An 18,521-nucleotide genomic window follows, 5' to 3' on the forward strand; every position below is an offset into this window, starting at 1 on the left:
CTATGTATGTTTTCTTTCTGGTGTTTCGTAATTTAATACGAAAACTAGACTATGTATGTTTCCTTTCTGGTGTTTCGTAATATAATACGAAAACAAGACTATGCATGTTTCCTTTCTGGTGTTTCGTAATATAATCACGAAAACAAGACTATGTATGTTTTCTTTCTGGTGTTTCGTAATTTAATACGAAAACTAGACTATGTATGTTTCCTTTGTGGTGTTCCGTAACATAATCACGAAAACAAGACTATGCATGTTTCCTTTCTGGTGTTATCTTCTAACTAAAACCACTTATTATCAAAATTTTGATATGTACAATATCCGCAATTTTTTGATATGTACAATCTCCGCAAATATATAAACAAATGGGTGAAGTTGGGTACAGTTCATTTTAAATCACCCTGTATTGGCGTTCAAATGTTGACATTAGATAACAAATTGTACATCGATCAAGGATAAAAATCTAAGATTGTACAATCCATCATGGCAGCTCAAATAGTTGTCATTACTGGATGCTCAAAAGGGATTGGTCAAGGCATTGCTTTGACCCTTGCTAAAGACCCCCAGAGGCGATTTAAGGTGTATGCTCCTAATCAGGAAGATACCAAAACAAAAGCGGGAAGTTATTATGATGATACACTATTCATTCGGGAACTTGATGTGACGAAACAAGAAACTATCGACAAGACAATTAAGGAAATTATTGAGGGAGAAGGAAAGATTGATGTACTAGGTAAGTTACAATTTTTGCATATTTGTTGAGAAAATTCAGGTAGTCTATTCGATCGAATTAATGTTCTTACCCCGGGATTTGTGTTCGCATGCACACATTTTCGGGTCAAATTCACTATCACCAAACCATCAGAATGTACTATGCGGTCGTCAGCATTCGAGTTTCAATTTCCTAGTTTCGAGTTTGAATTTTCGAGTTTCGACCTTGAAACTCAAAACTCGAAGACTAGCGACACTTGTTTTGCAAGTGACCTTTCATAGCTCAGGCAGTTAATATTTGTAGTTAACACTGGAGTCTTACAAATAAATAGCTACGATACTATCTCTATACTAGAGGGCACGGTGGCTCATTGGTTACGGCCTTGGACTCATAATCTGAGAGCTTGCTTGACGTGCGTGGGTTCGAGTCCACGTCCCGCCACCGTGTTGCGCCCTTGGGCAAGGCGCTTTGTCATGCTTGCCTCACCCCACCCAGGTGCAATGGGAAGCTGTTAGGGGTAGTCACAGTCGTTGTACTGATGAACCCTGCGCCATTTGTAGGCAGCAAACGTGGTTCCGACATAGGCTATTCTAATAACGGCGGAATAAATGTGAAGCGCTTTGAGGCTGTTACGGCATAAAGCGCTATATAAATATCTACATTTATTTTTTATTTATTTTTTTTCTCACAATGACAAAAGAGCATAGCCGAGTAATTTTCGTCAATACCAAGATTACGAGATAAGAATTACAGACTGTGCTTGCTGATTAACTTGCATTAATTTAATTTGGACTTGTACATACATTTTATTGCGGTTGATTTATAGTCAGGGGTATTTTTAGGTATAATTAGCTGAAGCCGTCTAGGGAGAAACTCAATTTTGACAAACTATCGGTTGTGCGTTTTGTTCGTCATGATAGAATAGTCGCAGATGTAATGTAGGTCGATTATGACTTGGTTTAGTTCTTTTCTATTTAGTTAATAATGCTGGAATATCAAGTCCAGATTGGTGGCAAACTGCGCCTATGCAAACTTTCTACGACGTCATGGATGTCAACTACTTTGGATGCGTCAGAATGACGAAAGCTGTAGCACCAATCATGAAAACTCAACGCAGTGGCAAAATTCTTCAGGTTTCAAGCGTGCTTGGATTCAAAGGTAACGAAATAAAAGTAGGAATTAAAAAAAAAATGGAAATAACTCTCTAGATGCCTTCCATACATTCACATATACAGGGTGTATACAGTTTGAAAAAAGGTCTTTGGTCAAAATTCCCTAGTTGATAACTTAATCAACATCCTGTCCTCATATAGCTGAAAAATCACTGACGTGTGACCATTAATAAGGATTTGGTGGCTACTTTTGTGAACGGAGTACAAAAAGCAGTTACGTCAAAATAGAAATTTCTCAAATTAGTCCCTGCCTCTGAATAAACTCAAATCAAAATCGTAAATATCCTAACCTGATCCTAGATGGCTCATTGTGATATGTATTTGACGCGCGGTTCTCAGATGTAAATCCCGGAGTGTTGCTAAACTGTTAAATGGTGTAAATGGTGTGTCGTGGGGCATGGTGGTCAGAAAGCCGTTTCCCAACAATAAAAGAGTAGCTAAAGGGCTCAGATTTGGTACACTAATAGGTCATTAGCATTATATTGTTATATGTAATTATGTGACATAATATGGGCCCATGCCTCCAAACGCTAAAACATAGGGCTGGCCGTAATAAAGCAGCCACAACGCCTAGCGGAAGTGAAAAGGTGTTTTTGGCTTTGTGTCATTAACGACTCGTAACAATACTTATGAATGCGTGTAGTGTCATATCAAACGACATTTTATCTTCAAATTTACAATTCTTTCAGCTATTTCACTCGGTCAGCAATACATATCGTCTAAGTTTGCACTGGAGGGATTCAGTGAGTCAATTGCTCCTCCATTGCGAAAATTCAACGTATGGTAAGTCAGTACTGTATATAGTTATCTCTACTATATTCCCTAGTCAGTATCAGTTTATTTTCATCCATTCAATTACAAACATATTACAAACACCATAATACTGAAATAATACTAGTAATAATTATCGGGAATGGTTTCTGTCCATTTTGAGTTGAAATAACGAGGTAAAGTGAAAGAAACACGGCTTGTTATTTTGGCCGTTTAACACGCAGTTCTATAGAAGGACATAAAGTCATAAATTCTTGAATTATGACTTTATGTCGAACTTTGTTCTGTTTACCTACAAACACAACAAATTTGGCTGATTCTATTCAGGTGCAAGTTGTGACATGTGTAAACATTACAAATGTGCCAAAAAATCAGGTTTGAAAAAAATTAACCAAATTCATATTATAAGATCGTACATCATGACTTTAAGTACTAGAATTTAAAAACTAAAGGTCACTAGAGCTCTATTTTTGAAGAAAAGCTGCATCGTCCAAAAACATGGGTCTTTTCCGGGGAGCACATGGTAATTCGTGTTAAGTAACCCCTCCAGGGGCCAGCATTAATATTAATATTAAAATATCTTGTCTAATGAAAGTTTAATGTGTATGAAAAAAATACTCATTCATTGAGTGCAAAAGTAATATACATGAATGCACCTAATGTCGTCACTCTTTCCTCAAATTATGGCTTCTTTTAATGCTGTCTGTTGATCTCTATTAAAGCCACAACCTATTCAATTATAACATTTCTTCTTATTCTTATACAGGGTCTCTCTGATAGAACCAGGATTTGTTGTCACACCCTTGCTGGAGAAATTTGGCAAGGATGCTAATGGGGTATTTCATGCAACAATTGACAGCTGGACAGACTGCCCAGAAGAGGAAGCCACTATTACCAGGAAGATGCTGACAGAAAACCTAGATATTGTACTTGGTACCGAGATTCAAAGCATTGAAGACATCGCGAAGCTGGTAGAAGTTGTTCTATTGTCTTCCAAACCAGATTTTCGATATCAAACATCTGAAATGGCGAAGGACTTTGCACGCCAGAGATTCATTGATCCGTCGGGGAATGAGATCATGAACAGTTGGTTAAAGCAGTAAGCTACGAGATCAGTAAGAACAATCTCTTAGTACGATGAATGTTACAACATTAATATTGCACTTACATATAACACACTGTCACACTCATGGTAGCCTAAAATTTTAATAGTTGATATCTCCCGTGCCATATCTTGGATGCCGTTAATCCCCTCCCCCCAAACACACATTCACAAAAACCCACCCCCACATACAAGTAATTGCCGTCAACGGGAGACTTTGTCCTGGACTATACAAATGGGACTTTCAAGAAGCACATTGTTTAAGATCAACTACCAAATGCACATCTACCTTTTATTGTTACTATGTTGCCTTTGTCTGTATGTCAAACATTCTTGAAAATTAATCATGTATTCCATGCGCCGGCCATCATTTCCCGAATATGTTAACCGAAGTATATGCAGAGATCGAAATAAGCCCTATCGCTGTCAGGGGCGTAACTACCTTTCTTGGCCGGCACTGGGGTGGAGGGAATAAAAACATGTAGATGCAAAGACGAAAAACACCCGGTTGCATCATTTTGACCCAGTATTATCGGTGAGATATATACTGGTGTTTTTAATAGTGTGATGTACCCTGTACAGGGTGTCCCAGAAAAAATTACCGAGTGAATAAAATTAAACGTAAGTCAAGAAATAGACATCAGAATGACATAATTTAAAATATAGCGCATAGCCTATTTTATTGTGCATCACATACAAAAATTTTATTTGATTCGGTTGAATGGTTGTGAAGAAATTAACAATTACATAATGCGCGCATCAATGTAGTTCATTCCAAGTTTGATCAACAGTGGCTTTTTTCATACTCGCTCACCGCTTCCTAAAGTTTGTGTATCTCATCAAATTAAACAGTCCACACTATCTATTTTATAATCCGACGGTGTTATGTTATTCATGCTTTCACTGAAGATGAATAACAGCTTGTCCGAGAAAACTTTGATATCTGCAATTGAAAGCTTTCTAACTTTAATTCTTTAGGTTGTGCAAATATGTTATTTTAACTTTTCAAAGAACATTTGAGCCCATGAAAATAAACAAGTGCTTACAGCTTTACGTATGATTTTTGATACCATGCAACATTAATGTTGAAGTTTTAAAAGATTTAAACTTTGCATTACAATTTCTTGGAAATATTCCAAAAACATTAATATGTGTGAGAATTCTATATGCAATAATTCTTTATGCAACATTTATAGTACCGAGCATCATATCTTACATGCAAGCTTTCATTTTCAATATCGTGCCGGTTTTCAAATGTTAACAAAACCTAATTAAATGTTTTGAAAGAAACAGATTATTTAAAAAGAATGAAAAGGATTTCACGGTACAAAATATGAAGCCAATTGAAAGTTAACTAGTACGCATTGTGTTGAATGATCTTTCTTTCAAACTTGGAATGAAGTGAATTGACGCATGCATTATGTAATCGCTCATTTCTTCGCAATCAGGCAACCGATTTCAGTAAAATTAGCTTATAAGATGCAGAATAAGTTGGGCTACACGCTGATTTTTAGATTTTTGAAATTTAATGTCTATTTCTCGACTTACGTCCAAATTCATTCGCCCGGTAATTTTATCTGGGACACCCTGTATAATCATATGTCATGAAATAGGGGAAGTTACTTTTATAATCATGCAATAGTTTGTTTATTATGACTTATCTGGACAACCCATATGGTGGAAAAAAGAATATCATTTATCAAGACTATTTATGTCAAGGGGAAAATCCCTGAGACTGTAAAGAAAGAATGACATCACGGGAAAAACCCACAGGAAGTGATGTAAGGTGAAAAGTTAATTTCTTATATTAGTACATAGGGAAAATCCAAGATTGGCTACAAAGCATCATGATGGTAGTAATTCTTGGCACACCTGTATCGATGTGATTGTAATATGTGATTGGTGTAGTTACCTCTCAAAAATGAGAGGAATAATAATAAATTCTGGATACTCAGGGAGTATTACAAAGTGTGGTCATGGAGGATTCCTACAATGCTACAAGTTCAGCTTTTGAGCGATGAATATATATGTAGATGGATCTCGTCAAGTGCTGATACCGTTGTTTGCCCACAGGGTAATTGTTTTGTCTTCAACGATATGCTAAAATTATGGTTATTATTTCGGAGCTACGAAAATGGACCAAAGTAAGAAAGGAAGCGATTTATGTAAAACGTGAGGAGCCTCCACTTAACAAGGGAGACGGGCTGCTACGTCACAACTTGGCAGGGGCCTATTGTCCAGCTGTCAAGAAGATCCCTCAGAGGTTTGGCTCATCTTCGACCTGTGACACAACATCAAGCATCACAGGTCAACACAATTTTGCCGCGCTATTAACATCCGTTTGTCTGATGATGCATCCGAGATAGGAAGTGAAATATTGCCATTCATAAAATCGCAAGTCCAGTAAATCTGATTATAATCTCAAGTTCATGGTAATTTCTAACTATTTTAGCCCAAAATGACAAAGACATCCATGACATCTGCCCCCACTGTAAACACGCTTAAGGTTAGGAACAATTTTAAACTGTTGTGATTTGGTAGTTCACAGCATCTTGCGAATGGTAGTGAGCTTTGGCAAAATTGCATTGATCATTTCAAGCACATGTGTAGAAGAATTCAAATATTACATACTTTTGTAGGTCCTGTGGTTCTTGAGCTATGTTGTAAAGAGGGCTGAAACAGTTTTGTACAACGTACATAACTCGTTAACAACAATAAATCTATCAAAGTATATATTTGATTTGTAGAATGAACATTTGCAAAACATCAAAGAATTTTAATAATATATTGATTCAGATAATGAAAATCAATTTGTTGGTTGCTTCGACCAACAACAGCAACCTAGTCTACCCTTAATGTGTGCAATCATCCTGTACTTTTCATTAACGATTGCATTTCTGCTGACTGACTATTATATTCACAGTGTAGTTTTGGTATGTATTCTTAAGGGATCGGTCACCTACCTTTGCACAGTATTTTTTTCTGGGACCTGAAACACATGTCACACACCAAATTGCATTCTGAATACGATGAATGTCACTTTGACCTTGTACCTGAACTGACTTAAATTGTACTGTGTGGTATTCTTTGGAGCGGAAAATAACAATCGATCACATTTTCCTATTATGTATTCCGCATTATGTGTTTGACATTGGCAGCCATACGAGGAAGAATTAACATTAGTTGCTACAAGTTTGTGTGTGTTGTAAAACAGGTAAGATTTTCATTAATTTATCTTTTCATTAATTGATCTCCAAAATGAGTGATCTTTTAGGCATTATATGAGCCCAATATGAGGATGAAATTAAAATACACTAGGGCAAAAATTATTTAGAAACAGTGATTCATTGCACGTACAACATGGCAGTCAGATTATCTAAATGATGGGCAAATGATGATAATTATAGATTACTACCTTAAATAACTACTAAAACATGACAACTACAAACACGGAACAGGACTGGGTAAGTAAGAACATGACCGGACTGGACAGGCTTTGAAATTGCTCAATCATGACAAGCGAGAAGAGGTTCAGAATTTCATTAGGACAGTGTCAGAGAGTGAGGACCAGCAAAGGAATTGCAACTATACCAGTGTTATAACCCTTTTAAATCAATATTAACGATTACACATTTTGGATTTTGTTTACCAATTTAACGAAACTAACCTGTACCGATATTCCGTGGTTTTTTTAATAATCAGCTATTATAGCTCACAATGTCAGCCCAAATAATGGTCATTACTGGATACTCGAGAGGGATTGGTCAAGGTATTTCTTTGACCTTGGCCAAAGACCTCCAGAGGCGGTTCAAGGTGTATGCTACAATGCGAAACATAAGGCTTGTTCAGACGATCGCTTGTAAAGTCGCTTGTAACTACATTCAAATGTAAACTTGTATGTAGTGCCCGTCTAAACGCACTCGCATGTAGCTACATGCAAGTTACAAGTGACGATTTTACATGTAAGATATCTTACATGTAGCGAGTAACATTCAAATGTAAGGCCAGTGTGAACAAGACTTGCATGTTAGCTCGCTTGTAAGCATGACCTTGATGACCCAATCCTATTCTGATTGTGTATAATCATGGCATAATTTACCAGTGAAGGTCACTCTTACAAGTGAGTTGGCTTACAAGTAAGTCCGGTGTGGACACACACTCGCTTGTAGCATAATTTAATTGCTGGCTCGCTTGTAAGTAACATTCAAATGTAGGCTACCGTCTAAACACACCTATAGCCACTAATCAGGAAGATACCAAAGCAAAGGCGGGAAAGTATTATGATGATACACTATTCATTCGGGAACTTGATGTTACAAAACAAGAAACTATCGACAAGACAATTAAAGACATTTTTGAGGAAGAAGGAAGGATTGATGTGCTTAGTAAGTTAAAACATCATTGTCCCTAATTAAGATTCAATTTAAATCTGGTCAACTAGACATACCTATTTTTGCGGACGTTCCGACGACGTTGCCAACGTGGGTAAGAACGTTGCTGCTAAAATCTTCAGTGCTCTGCTGGGTTGCATGCATAATTGGCATTGTCCCTGTTTAAGAACGATCAACCATCAGTCCGTACTAGCTGAGTAACCTATAGTAATGAGTGGTTATACCCAGATCATGAGATAGGGCGGGATCCCCGGTATAATCGGTCCGTCTGTACATCCTGATCGACCAGTCCATCTTTCCCACATGTTAATAATAACAGTCATAATTGGAAGAAATTGTAAAATATTTTAAAAGTTATTGATAAGTGTGTACTTTGTAAAAAGGCGCGGCTTTGTTGGTCATTTTATCGAACCAGTTGGTTCACGCGATGCCCATTAGGGTCGGTGACTTTTGGCTCATCAGCATTTGCACACATATCGTTAAGTCGATGACTATCGGCACCTCGCGAAGGCATATAAACCTAAACCCAGATATAAGATGGCCAAGGAAGGACTTTCATCCACTTGAAGTCAAAGTACTCTAACTGCCATTATATTCCCTAGAAATCTATTTTTGATCATTTTATTTAGTAAATAATGCAGGAATACAAAGGATAGCTTGGTGGCAAACTGCACCTATGGACAATTTTTATGATGTCATGGATGTTAACTACTTTGGATGCGTCAGAATGACCAAAGCTGTAGCACCAATCATGAAAGCTCAACGCAGTGGCAAAATTATTCAGATATCAAGCGTGATGGGATTTAAAGGTATATATGAAAATAATAAATTATATGAGACAGGTCTGGGAAGCCAGGGATGGAGCGAAACTATGGACAATTAGTGGAGTTCAAAATTCGCTGATGCAATAAGCTTGGCGACATGCACCCTCTAGCCATTCATGAAAACCCGAATCTCTCCTATATCTTAAACTCTCAAGACCCTAGAGTCCACGTAGCGCTCACCGGGAAGCTTGATCGCGAAGGATTCAATCGCAAATTCTCTATTGTGCAATATAGCCAGCTCATAATGATAAAGCATTGTTATCGTTCAGTACTGAAGCAAGTAACTATGCAAATCATACTGGTAACTTTTTATGATGTCATGGATCCGTTGCAATTCAACTGAACAAAGTGAAAGGTGTACAGTAACAATTAAATATGTTGTGAAAAAGGTTTAAGATCTCATTTCTGAAGAGATTTTGTTCTCTCTGGGCCAACAAAGAGGAAACCCCGCTGGTCCATGGCATATTCCTTGAGTTCCTTAAGATTCAGGAGTCTTCTCTGACATGGAAGCAAATTATCTATGAATTGCCTAATATAGGGATCAGTTTGCTCTGAATGATGCCACTGACTCTCTTCCTACACTAGCACTAATTGATGTAGGTGGCGTCAACGGTCCGTATTTAACAATACGTGTCTTCTATGTGGCAATAAACAAACTTCGACTCACATTCTCAACTCCTGCCAGGATATGTTGAAGCAAGGTCGATATACTTGGAGATATGATTCCGTGTTATATTTTCTCACAAACGTATGCAAAGGTTCAGGTAACAATATACCCAAGGTCTATGTAGACCTCTAGATCATCATTGGCAAACAGTCACGACCATTCCCCAAGAAATTCTGCCTTCTTCTCAGCGTCCAAACCTGGTGATGTTGTGGCCAAATCTTAAGAAAATCTTTCTTATCGAGCTTACGGTTCCTCTTCCTCTTGAGCCTAACATTGTTAGCGCCCACATGAGGAAGGTAAACAAATATGCCGTATTGTGTCCGACTTGAAAGATAAAGGTCCACATGCACAAAACAAGTTAGACAGGGTCTAACTTTAGAACTGATCTAACCATAGAGATTGTACTAAGGAGGGATCCCTTTAATCTTTTCTTTTCCTCCTTTAATCCTAGAAAATCCAAAAGATACACTACAGACATCTAAAATTTAAACTACATATGTCTGTTCTTTAACATGATCTACAAAAATATGGAATAAGTACCAAAAACTTCCTTCTCTGTGGAAATAATCTCCATAGTTAGACCAGGTCTAAGGTATACCTGGTCTAATAGTTTTTGTGCATACGGACCAAGGGGTTCACTGTTGAATTCCGTGCTCTAGAAGTTAAGTAGGAAGTAGAGGATATATCTCCCCTTAGAATTTGAAGGCGTTGAAACAGCTTACTAAAATGTCTCATGTAAATGTTTCTTTCCAAAACATCCGTGACCAACTCAGCAAAATTGCTCTATTTACTTCTTCAAGCATATTCTGTTCAAAATCTGAACTTACCTGGTAGGAACGAGATATCTTTAAATTGTAATTATGTTTTGTTTGTCCTTGTCTTTTAGATGCCTTTCCACAGTTTCACATTGTATTTTGTTCGAGTGCATGTAACCCAAGGTTATAACATTATGAAACCGTAATGATATGAAGCGTTGTGACGGTTATAGATTACCTATTCATACATTTCTCTTGACTAATTTGCTCGCGCTATTCCTTTTAAAAGAAATTTTGTTTCCCTTTCTTTCAGCCATACCGATTTGTGAGCCATACACAGCCTCCAAGTTTGCTTTAGAAGGATTCAGTGAATCAATTGCTCCCCCACTGCGAAAATCCAATGTATGGTAAGCCAATGTTTAATTCACATTAGTGAGTCACATAAAGGTAAAAGCACCCATCACTAATTGCAACAGATTCCATTTCACATGCACCAATCTGGAACAGTGCATCAATCCAAAATGGCCGCTTGTGCAGGGGATGAAATATCATACTGCGTGTCTACACTGAGCACTCTGTATTTTTACCCGGTATTAACTGGTATCCCACAATCCGATTCAGGCAACAACCACCACTTTTCTACAGGTGCTTAAAATAAGGGTTGTAGTGTGTACCGTAAGTACTGAAAGTATTTTCCTGACCCCATGCTGCTTTTAAGGTCACGATGTGATACATAAAATCAACATAAAAGAAGTTCAACACCCAGCAACCGTTAACCGTTTCCACTGGCAGAAATACTGGGTGTCACACCACATGGTCTACCTCATGAGGTGGATCACGGTTGCCGGGTGTCCACACCGCATCACTTTGAAACGATCTGTTTCCACTGGGCACATTAACCGGTAACACTCTAAACTAAAGCAGTCATGTCTACAGTAGAATTCATCTCGACCTTTGCAGGACTTAAACCCCATTAAAAGCTATTAAACCAAGATAACACTCATTGAAACAGCTCAACTGATTAAATCGGATCTTCTCTGGTTGTGCACATGTGTCTGTTTTATATGTGCGGTATCGCTATGAGGTGCTATAATACAGCTTCAGTTGGGTAACTGATTATAAAGGAAACGCAAGGAAACAATGGTATGTGGACCTTTGTTCACGAAATGAGACAATGGCCTGCTTTCTGTTAACCAGCATTCTTGAAAATGAGCAACATAATGATTGTTGACTTAACACGGTTTGGAAATAATTTCTTCATATTTTTGGTGTTATCTGTCGTTTACATATCCTTCCTAAAACACAAAAGTGCGACTATTTCCAAACACCTAAATTAGCTAAAAATTTAGGACATGTTACAAAACTATATTTTCTAGAATTTCATAGAATAGTTTAAATGTAGCTTGTACCGTTTTTTTGTGGCATCCTTCAGAACGGAGTGGTCCGTTACCAATATAGCTCAATATTTTCGGTCAAATCTCCATTCAATTAACACGGGGAGTTGGCTAGCTATGAGCTAGCTATGCTTTGCCCTCACTCATATTCTACGAAAGTGCGACTATTTCTGAACATCTAACCTAGCTGTAATTTTAGGTCATATTAGAGAAATATATTTGCTAGAAGTTTGGAGAATAGTTTAAATATTGGCCGGTTATTTTTCACACAGTGATGTTAACTAGGCAAATGCAATTTACTTCTAACATACACTATTTGTAAAGGTCGCGCGTCAATGGTGAGAGCACTGTGTATTGTGTATAGGAAAACGGACAGTAACTGCAGTATGACCGCATTACCCGCCAACCGTTCCCCAGTTGAAACACGAAGATAGTTGAACAAATCTTGTTAAAAACCATACCAATGAATTTCTCTCGTCATAAGGGTTCAGAAAATGATCTCCGATATACAGTTCTTGAGTTTTAAGGGGAATATCAAAATTTGGAATTCCACATGGGACAAAAATTGAAAAAGTCTCATATTTTGATTTAAAAAATGGTCTCAGATTGTTCCGCTTTCAAAAACATCAAAAAAGAATACTTTGCTATATCTTAGGTGGTATGACCTTGGTAGTATGGCCAAAAAGATCGAAATCCATTGAGCCCTGTTGACCTTGACCTATTTTCTGATGTCACCTATGTAACAAAACATCGAAAACATCCAGTTGTTGCCGTTTGTAACAAAGATATGCAAACAACCCCTAGTTTGACGCCATGCCCTTTTAACCTTAGAAACATATTATCTTCAAGGGATCATGTAAAATATCTCGATTTTTTGGCAAAGATATTTTGTAAAAACAATCATGGTTTTCTTTCTGTTGTGACGATAATTCGTCTTTGCACAATTGAATATTAATGATTATAGCCATAATAGACGTGCAACGAGTGTACGCCGTATTATCCGTGCATCAACTGCACGCCATGGATAGATGTATTTCCAATATCTAGAGAATTTAATAATTTATCCACTTCTTGTTGACTCTCCAATCCGTGCGAACGCAATCATCTCGTCTCTTGATATGTTTTGTATATGACTGTTGTTTAGGCATGTCGGCGAGTTTACTATTTGTCATGACGAGCACGTGAATTATATTAAATGCAATTATGCCGCAGTGTAAGTCTGGTAAGGTTTAGTAATACAAACATTTATTATTTTGGTTCTGCAAGATTATGATCTTTATAAATTTCATAAACCTAAATATGTTTTATCTTCCTCATTTCGTATTAGCCATTTCCGAGCAACATTCCTCCTCCTTTGTGGGACTCCAAATCCGGCATCTGTTTCTGCCTATCCTCGAGTAATTCCTTATGGTTCATTATAACATTTCAATAAAAAGAAATAGCAAATATAAACTACGCACTTTTATGTCTCTACCGAATGCGAGAAGCACCGTTTTTAATAAGACATTTTTTCTTCAAAAAGTTGATTTCGTGGAATTTTTCGATGGAATTTAAGTCCCCACGCGAGGGATTCGTATGGGCCTGCGTCTGAACTATGTGTAACATGACTCATATTGGAGCAGAACTCAAATGTTGTCAAATTTGCGTCTCATATTGGAGAGGAACTCAAAAGTTGTCAAATTTGTGTGTGTTTTAGGCCTCGTATCCATAGGCTGTTCCCTTGTGGCTTGTGCCCTAATTCCGTGTTTACTTTTTCCCATGTGACCTGCCACACAGACAACGAACCTTTGTTTTGCTTAGTGGCCGCTACGGTTCGTTGTCTGTGTGGCAGGTCACATGGGAAAAAGTAAACACGGAACAAGGGCACAAGCCACAAGGGAACAGCCTATGGATACGAGGCCTTATGTTACTCTTTCGCGGTATACACTATACAACAACGATAAATGAAACAATGGCGGCGGAAGATCAAAATTTTTTGTTCTCTTAGGATTTTAAGGGGGACATATCAACGTCTTATGACGCAGCGTCTATCGCAATGCCAAGATGCCTCAAAACATCGGAGTATATCCTGGCATTTAAACAATACAATGCTTCTATTCATAGGGTCTCCATTATCGAACCAGGATTTGTTCTCACACCCATGATTAAGCTTTTCGGCAATGATGCTAATAGCATAATGCATGCAACAATTGGCAGCTGGACAGATTGCCCAGAAGAAGATGTTACCATTACCAGGAAAATGTTGACAGAAAACCAAGATATTGTTTATGGCACCGAGATGCTAAGTATTGACGACATCGCGAAGGTAGTTGAAGATGCTATATTGTCACCCAAACCAGATTTTCGCTATCAATCACCCGAAACAGTGAAGGAGTTTGCACGACAGAGATTCGTTGATCCGTCGGGGAATGAGATCATGAACAGTTGGTTAAAGCAGTACCATAAACAACTATGCGACAGACTAGAATGGTACCAAATGGTAATTGCTTCTCAAATAAACCGACTATATAAATCTCTCGACAATATTCAAAATTGATAAAGATTGTGTATTTTCTTTGGGCACGTTTCTGTGCTTTTATTCAGTGCAGGGGTGTAGCAAGACCCTCGGGGAGGGGGGGCATGGACAAGGAGCAGAGCGGGGCCCTTTAGTGACTTCTTTGTCAGCACTAATGTTATTTTCGTCTTTGCTCTTCGGGGCCCATGGACTTCGTCCACCCTGTCCACCCACCTGGTTCAGTGTAGAGTAGATATATCTTTTTTAAGAACACTGAAAATGGGTAATATGACTCTATCAAATCAGAAAAATGCCTGCTTTCTTCTGACGATAATATCGTAGGTTTGATGACGTAAAATGAGGCTGTCGATCAGATCACTAACCCTTTGAGCCGTCGAATTTTATATCACGTAACCAACAGTCTGTGACTTACTGCAGATGTTGCCATATCAACTTTTTACACTGTACAGGGTGCCCTCAAAAGAACCCTAATTGCGCCCTCTTTTTCTGCAATTTCTTAAAAAATTGATAAGGTATATTTTGGTATGTAAAGAAACCTTTATACATAAGCTGTAATAAAATTACTATTTTATTTCAATCGGCTTATAAAAGATATGCCCTTTTAAAGAAACGTACCCGTTTTTCACTCTGTCCACGGATTGCAAAAATAGTGGTTGGGATGGGTCATGCTGGGGAGTGGCCTGTAAGATCACCAGACCCCGCATCATTTGATTTATTCCTTTTTATGAGCGAAGATCACCAGCTAACCTCCAAGATCCTCGCAAATATATTACTGCTGCATTCGCATGTATCCGGCACACAAGGATGGTACGCAACGTAATTGATGCAATAATGATCAGGGCTGAAACCGTATTCGCCAAGGAAGCAACCAGGTAGAAGGCAGGACAACACAGTAAACTCTCGTAGAAGAACCCAAGACAAACCAAACAGCTCTTTTCAGGGCTGACTATTATCCCCAAAAGAATGATGTATGTTGTAAATAAAAAGGAAGCAAGAAACAACAAAGAATGAAAGTAATAAACGTAATAAAACAGAAAGGCATAAATAACCAGGCATAAAAGAATACGCAATTGCAAGTATGAGTATGAGTATATGAGTAAAGAAGTCCCATTTCACATCCACAAATTAATGACACTTAACAAAAACAAAATCCATAGCTCATAACTTCAAGTGCACCGGTAAATCCCATTCCCGTAATAAAGCTATTTTATAAAGTTATCATTGAGGAATGTTTGATATTTATTCATGGTATGTGGTACTCCTTTTCAATCTTGGAAGTAGCCGAACCTCCTCCTCCGTGGATAGAGTGAAAAACGGGTACATTTCGTAGAAATAGCATTTCTTCAAAAGTTGTGAGCTGATTGAAATATATTAAAAGCCAACGATTGGAGGTTTCTTTACATACCAGAATACATTTGATCAACTTTTCTAAAATAGGAGAAAAAGAAGGCGCAATAATGAGTGTTCAGAGTTTTGGACACTCAGATTTGAATTTTGGGAGTTATATAACTCTGCTCTACTTCCTAGAATAACGGTATCGCTGCGCTCGTCTGTTTATGATTATTTGCAATATCCATCGATTTCGAAGCATATGATCCATTTCTGATAATGTGCGACAATATCCGGTATTTCTGTTTATAGTAGCGACCAATACCATATAATATGTACGCTCAATACCGGAAAAAGTGGTATTGTATTCAATATATCGAGGGTTTAGAGCCAGAAAGCCTCAACTCACAATCACCTGCTCCCACAAAATGGGCATAAAGTCGCCAGGGCTCTATAGAAGATACAAAAAGACATGTTGTAGAGCAAATATTGATTTTTGAAGACTTACGGGATCTAGAATGAGCGTTTATAGCGTTTCGACAGTATTTTTTGTGGGACATGAGAACACCTCAGACGTATCGAATTGCATTCTGAATACGAAGCATGTCTTTCTGATATCAAATAATTTTCATTTTTTGAAATTCACGATATAATGCAAATTTTATGGTAATGGTCTGTTTCTCACCCTTTATCTTACATATACACAAATAAACGAATTTGTTGTAATGGTGTTTTCATTTTCCAAAAGACAAAAAGGAAAAAACTGATTTTGTAAAAGTTGTGGGTTTTTCCCAAAATAAAAACATCCCGAGATAGTGTAATATTCTTCCCATGTGTCCTTCGTGCGAGTCTACGAGTCTATTTAATGACAAATGCAAGTGATTTAATCAAATCAGGAAGAATTGATCTCAATTGATATCTCAGAATTTGAAGTGGTTTGGTAGGTTATTCACTTGCATAGTTAATCCGCTGTGTATTCACCCTGTGACCATTGTTATTCAAATGATTTATGAATAATGCAAATTGTATAGAGTGTTCAACGTTTGGACTACGATCTATTTCAACACCATGAAATTTATATCTCAGAGAAATGTGAGTATATGCAGATATTTGAAAAAACCTAGTAACGTTGTGTCCAATGGTGCTCCCCATTACGGGTAGGTCACAGTAAGGCTTTGCACCCCAAGCCTCTTGTCTTGTAATGAGTACCGCAGGTTAGTTTGCGAAGCTCCCCTGGTTGGGTATTATCCCGGGGGTTCTTGCCTAGTAGCTAATTCGCATGGACCGTTGAGCGTTTTTGGGTTGGGCAAGGATAAAGACAGATTCCCTTCTAAAAACCAATGGCAAGTTTATATACATATACTGCGTATATATTCAACGAAACTGTTACTTTTTATTTATGAATATTTACTTCGTTGTGCTAATTAAAATTTAATTTGCATAAAATTAACTGAGCACCAGTGGTGGTATATGAATTACTGTTATACGGACTGCAGGAGCCCTCTATAATTTCTCTTGTCATGTAACATTTGCATTTAAATCGAGCTGTAAATGCATTTGTTCCGTAATTTTATCCGAGACAAGTAACCAACTAAGATTCTACATGTACGTCGTGATCCTTTACATAGTGTTTCTAGAATGTCCATGGTGTTCCTTTTGTTTAGCTCTCTGCCCGAGACCGTTATCTTGAGCTATTGTGTTGATAATGGTCTCTGGGCAGTGGGCAGCTAGCTACCTCCATTACTCTAGGTAATGGTCGAGGCAACGTATCTTAAACAAAAGGACTACAATGGATAATCTGTGAATAGAAAAGTGCTAGACGTATATTATGTGGAGAGTGAGAATAAAATCAAGTTATGTGAATAAAAGACAATCCTGATAACAGGATCAGGAATGCAAAGAAACGATGCAAAGTACAGTTTATTTGTTTTATATAAGGCCTGGAGTAGTACTAATATATAGTGAAAGTATTTAATTACATAACAAATTTCTCTAATTCTGTGGATTAAACTAATCATAAAGGTAGAAAATAGTAAAAAAAAGTGCAAACAACATATAAAACAAAAGTTTCTTCTTCTTCTGGTGGCTCTGAAAAAAGCCGGTAGCAAAATTGAAGATGGGAGTCTACAGGCTTGGTCGGTTGTTCTCTCCCCAAGTATGCCAAGATTGCCGTGGTCGTCTTGCAGGAGTTGAAGGATACTTCGTCTTGTTGACGAAACGAAGGAAAAGCAGTTTGGCTCTGCGTCGTTGAGAAGTATCGATCGGTAATACTTTCTTCTCGATTCACGCTCGATGTGGATTATTTCTTCCATACAGTCTATAACCTTCGAAAGGTGCTTGATCCTCGTGCAGAGCATAAGGACGACGTGGAACCTGGAAGAAGGGGAAGACTGTTCGCAGATGGCATCCATTTCGGAGGAATCTGCTGTTGATAAAGACGGAAAAAACTTGGCTTTGTCCCGGTTGATCATAGTTTCGTGGACGCGATCAGATTGGTATCGCACCAGACAGATTTTCACGTGTCAAATGTTCCACCGGTTGAGCTGACGGTCTAGGCGATTTACCAGATCTGATTCGAGTTATACGACTCGAGTCTACATCTCAGACTGTACACCACTCCAATGTGTAATCATGCAGTTGTGGGCAGCACAATAGTAATAAATTTCCCTATACTTTGTGAACAAAATAGGCTCTACTCAAACGCTTCAGTTGCTTCAAGTTTTCAAAGCAATATTTTCCTAAAACACAAATAAAGAAGCAAGTAAACACAAAGTAAAGAAATAATATTGGTGACATTGAAGCTACTTGACCGCGAAGACCATTAAGTTTGTGCACCCCATTTGCAAAATAGCGCCACTCATAATTTGTCCATGAAGCAGGCGGCTTGAA

At 37.9% G+C, this 18,521-nt stretch overlaps 1 protein-coding gene across 1 annotated transcript; it reads left to right on the plus strand.

Moving 5' to 3' along the window:
* Positions 1-483: 483 nt before the first annotated feature.
* On the plus strand, positions 484-17,504 carry LOC140150419 (uncharacterized). The gene is made up of 8 exons (XM_072172430.1): positions 484-733; positions 1,691-1,870; positions 2,574-2,667; positions 3,422-3,741; positions 7,972-8,142; positions 8,778-8,957; positions 10,708-10,801; positions 13,892-17,504. Exons 1-8 carry the CDS (start codon positions 484-486, stop codon positions 14,322-14,324), a joined length of 1,722 nt encoding a protein of 573 aa, XP_072028531.1. The 3' UTR covers positions 14,325-17,504.
* The last annotated feature ends 1,017 nt before the right edge of the window (positions 17,505-18,521 follow it).

This window comes from Amphiura filiformis, chromosome 4, assembly GCF_039555335.1.
Source record: "Amphiura filiformis chromosome 4, Afil_fr2py, whole genome shotgun sequence".
NCBI classification, from domain to species: Eukaryota; Metazoa; Echinodermata; class Ophiuroidea; order Amphilepidida; family Amphiuridae; genus Amphiura; species Amphiura filiformis.

Coding starts and splice junctions, on each gene's coding strand:
- LOC140150419 (XM_072172430.1), top strand. CDS start 484: ATGGCAGCTCAAATAGTTGTCATTACTGGATGCTCAAAAGGGATTGGT. Junction 734..1,690: donor AGGAAAGATTGATGTACTAG/GTAAGTTACAAT, acceptor TTTTCTATTTAG/TTAATAATGCTGGAATATCA. Junction 10,802..13,891: donor CTGCGAAAATCCAATGTATG/GTAAGCCAATGT, acceptor TTCTATTCATAG/GGTCTCCATTATCGAACCAG.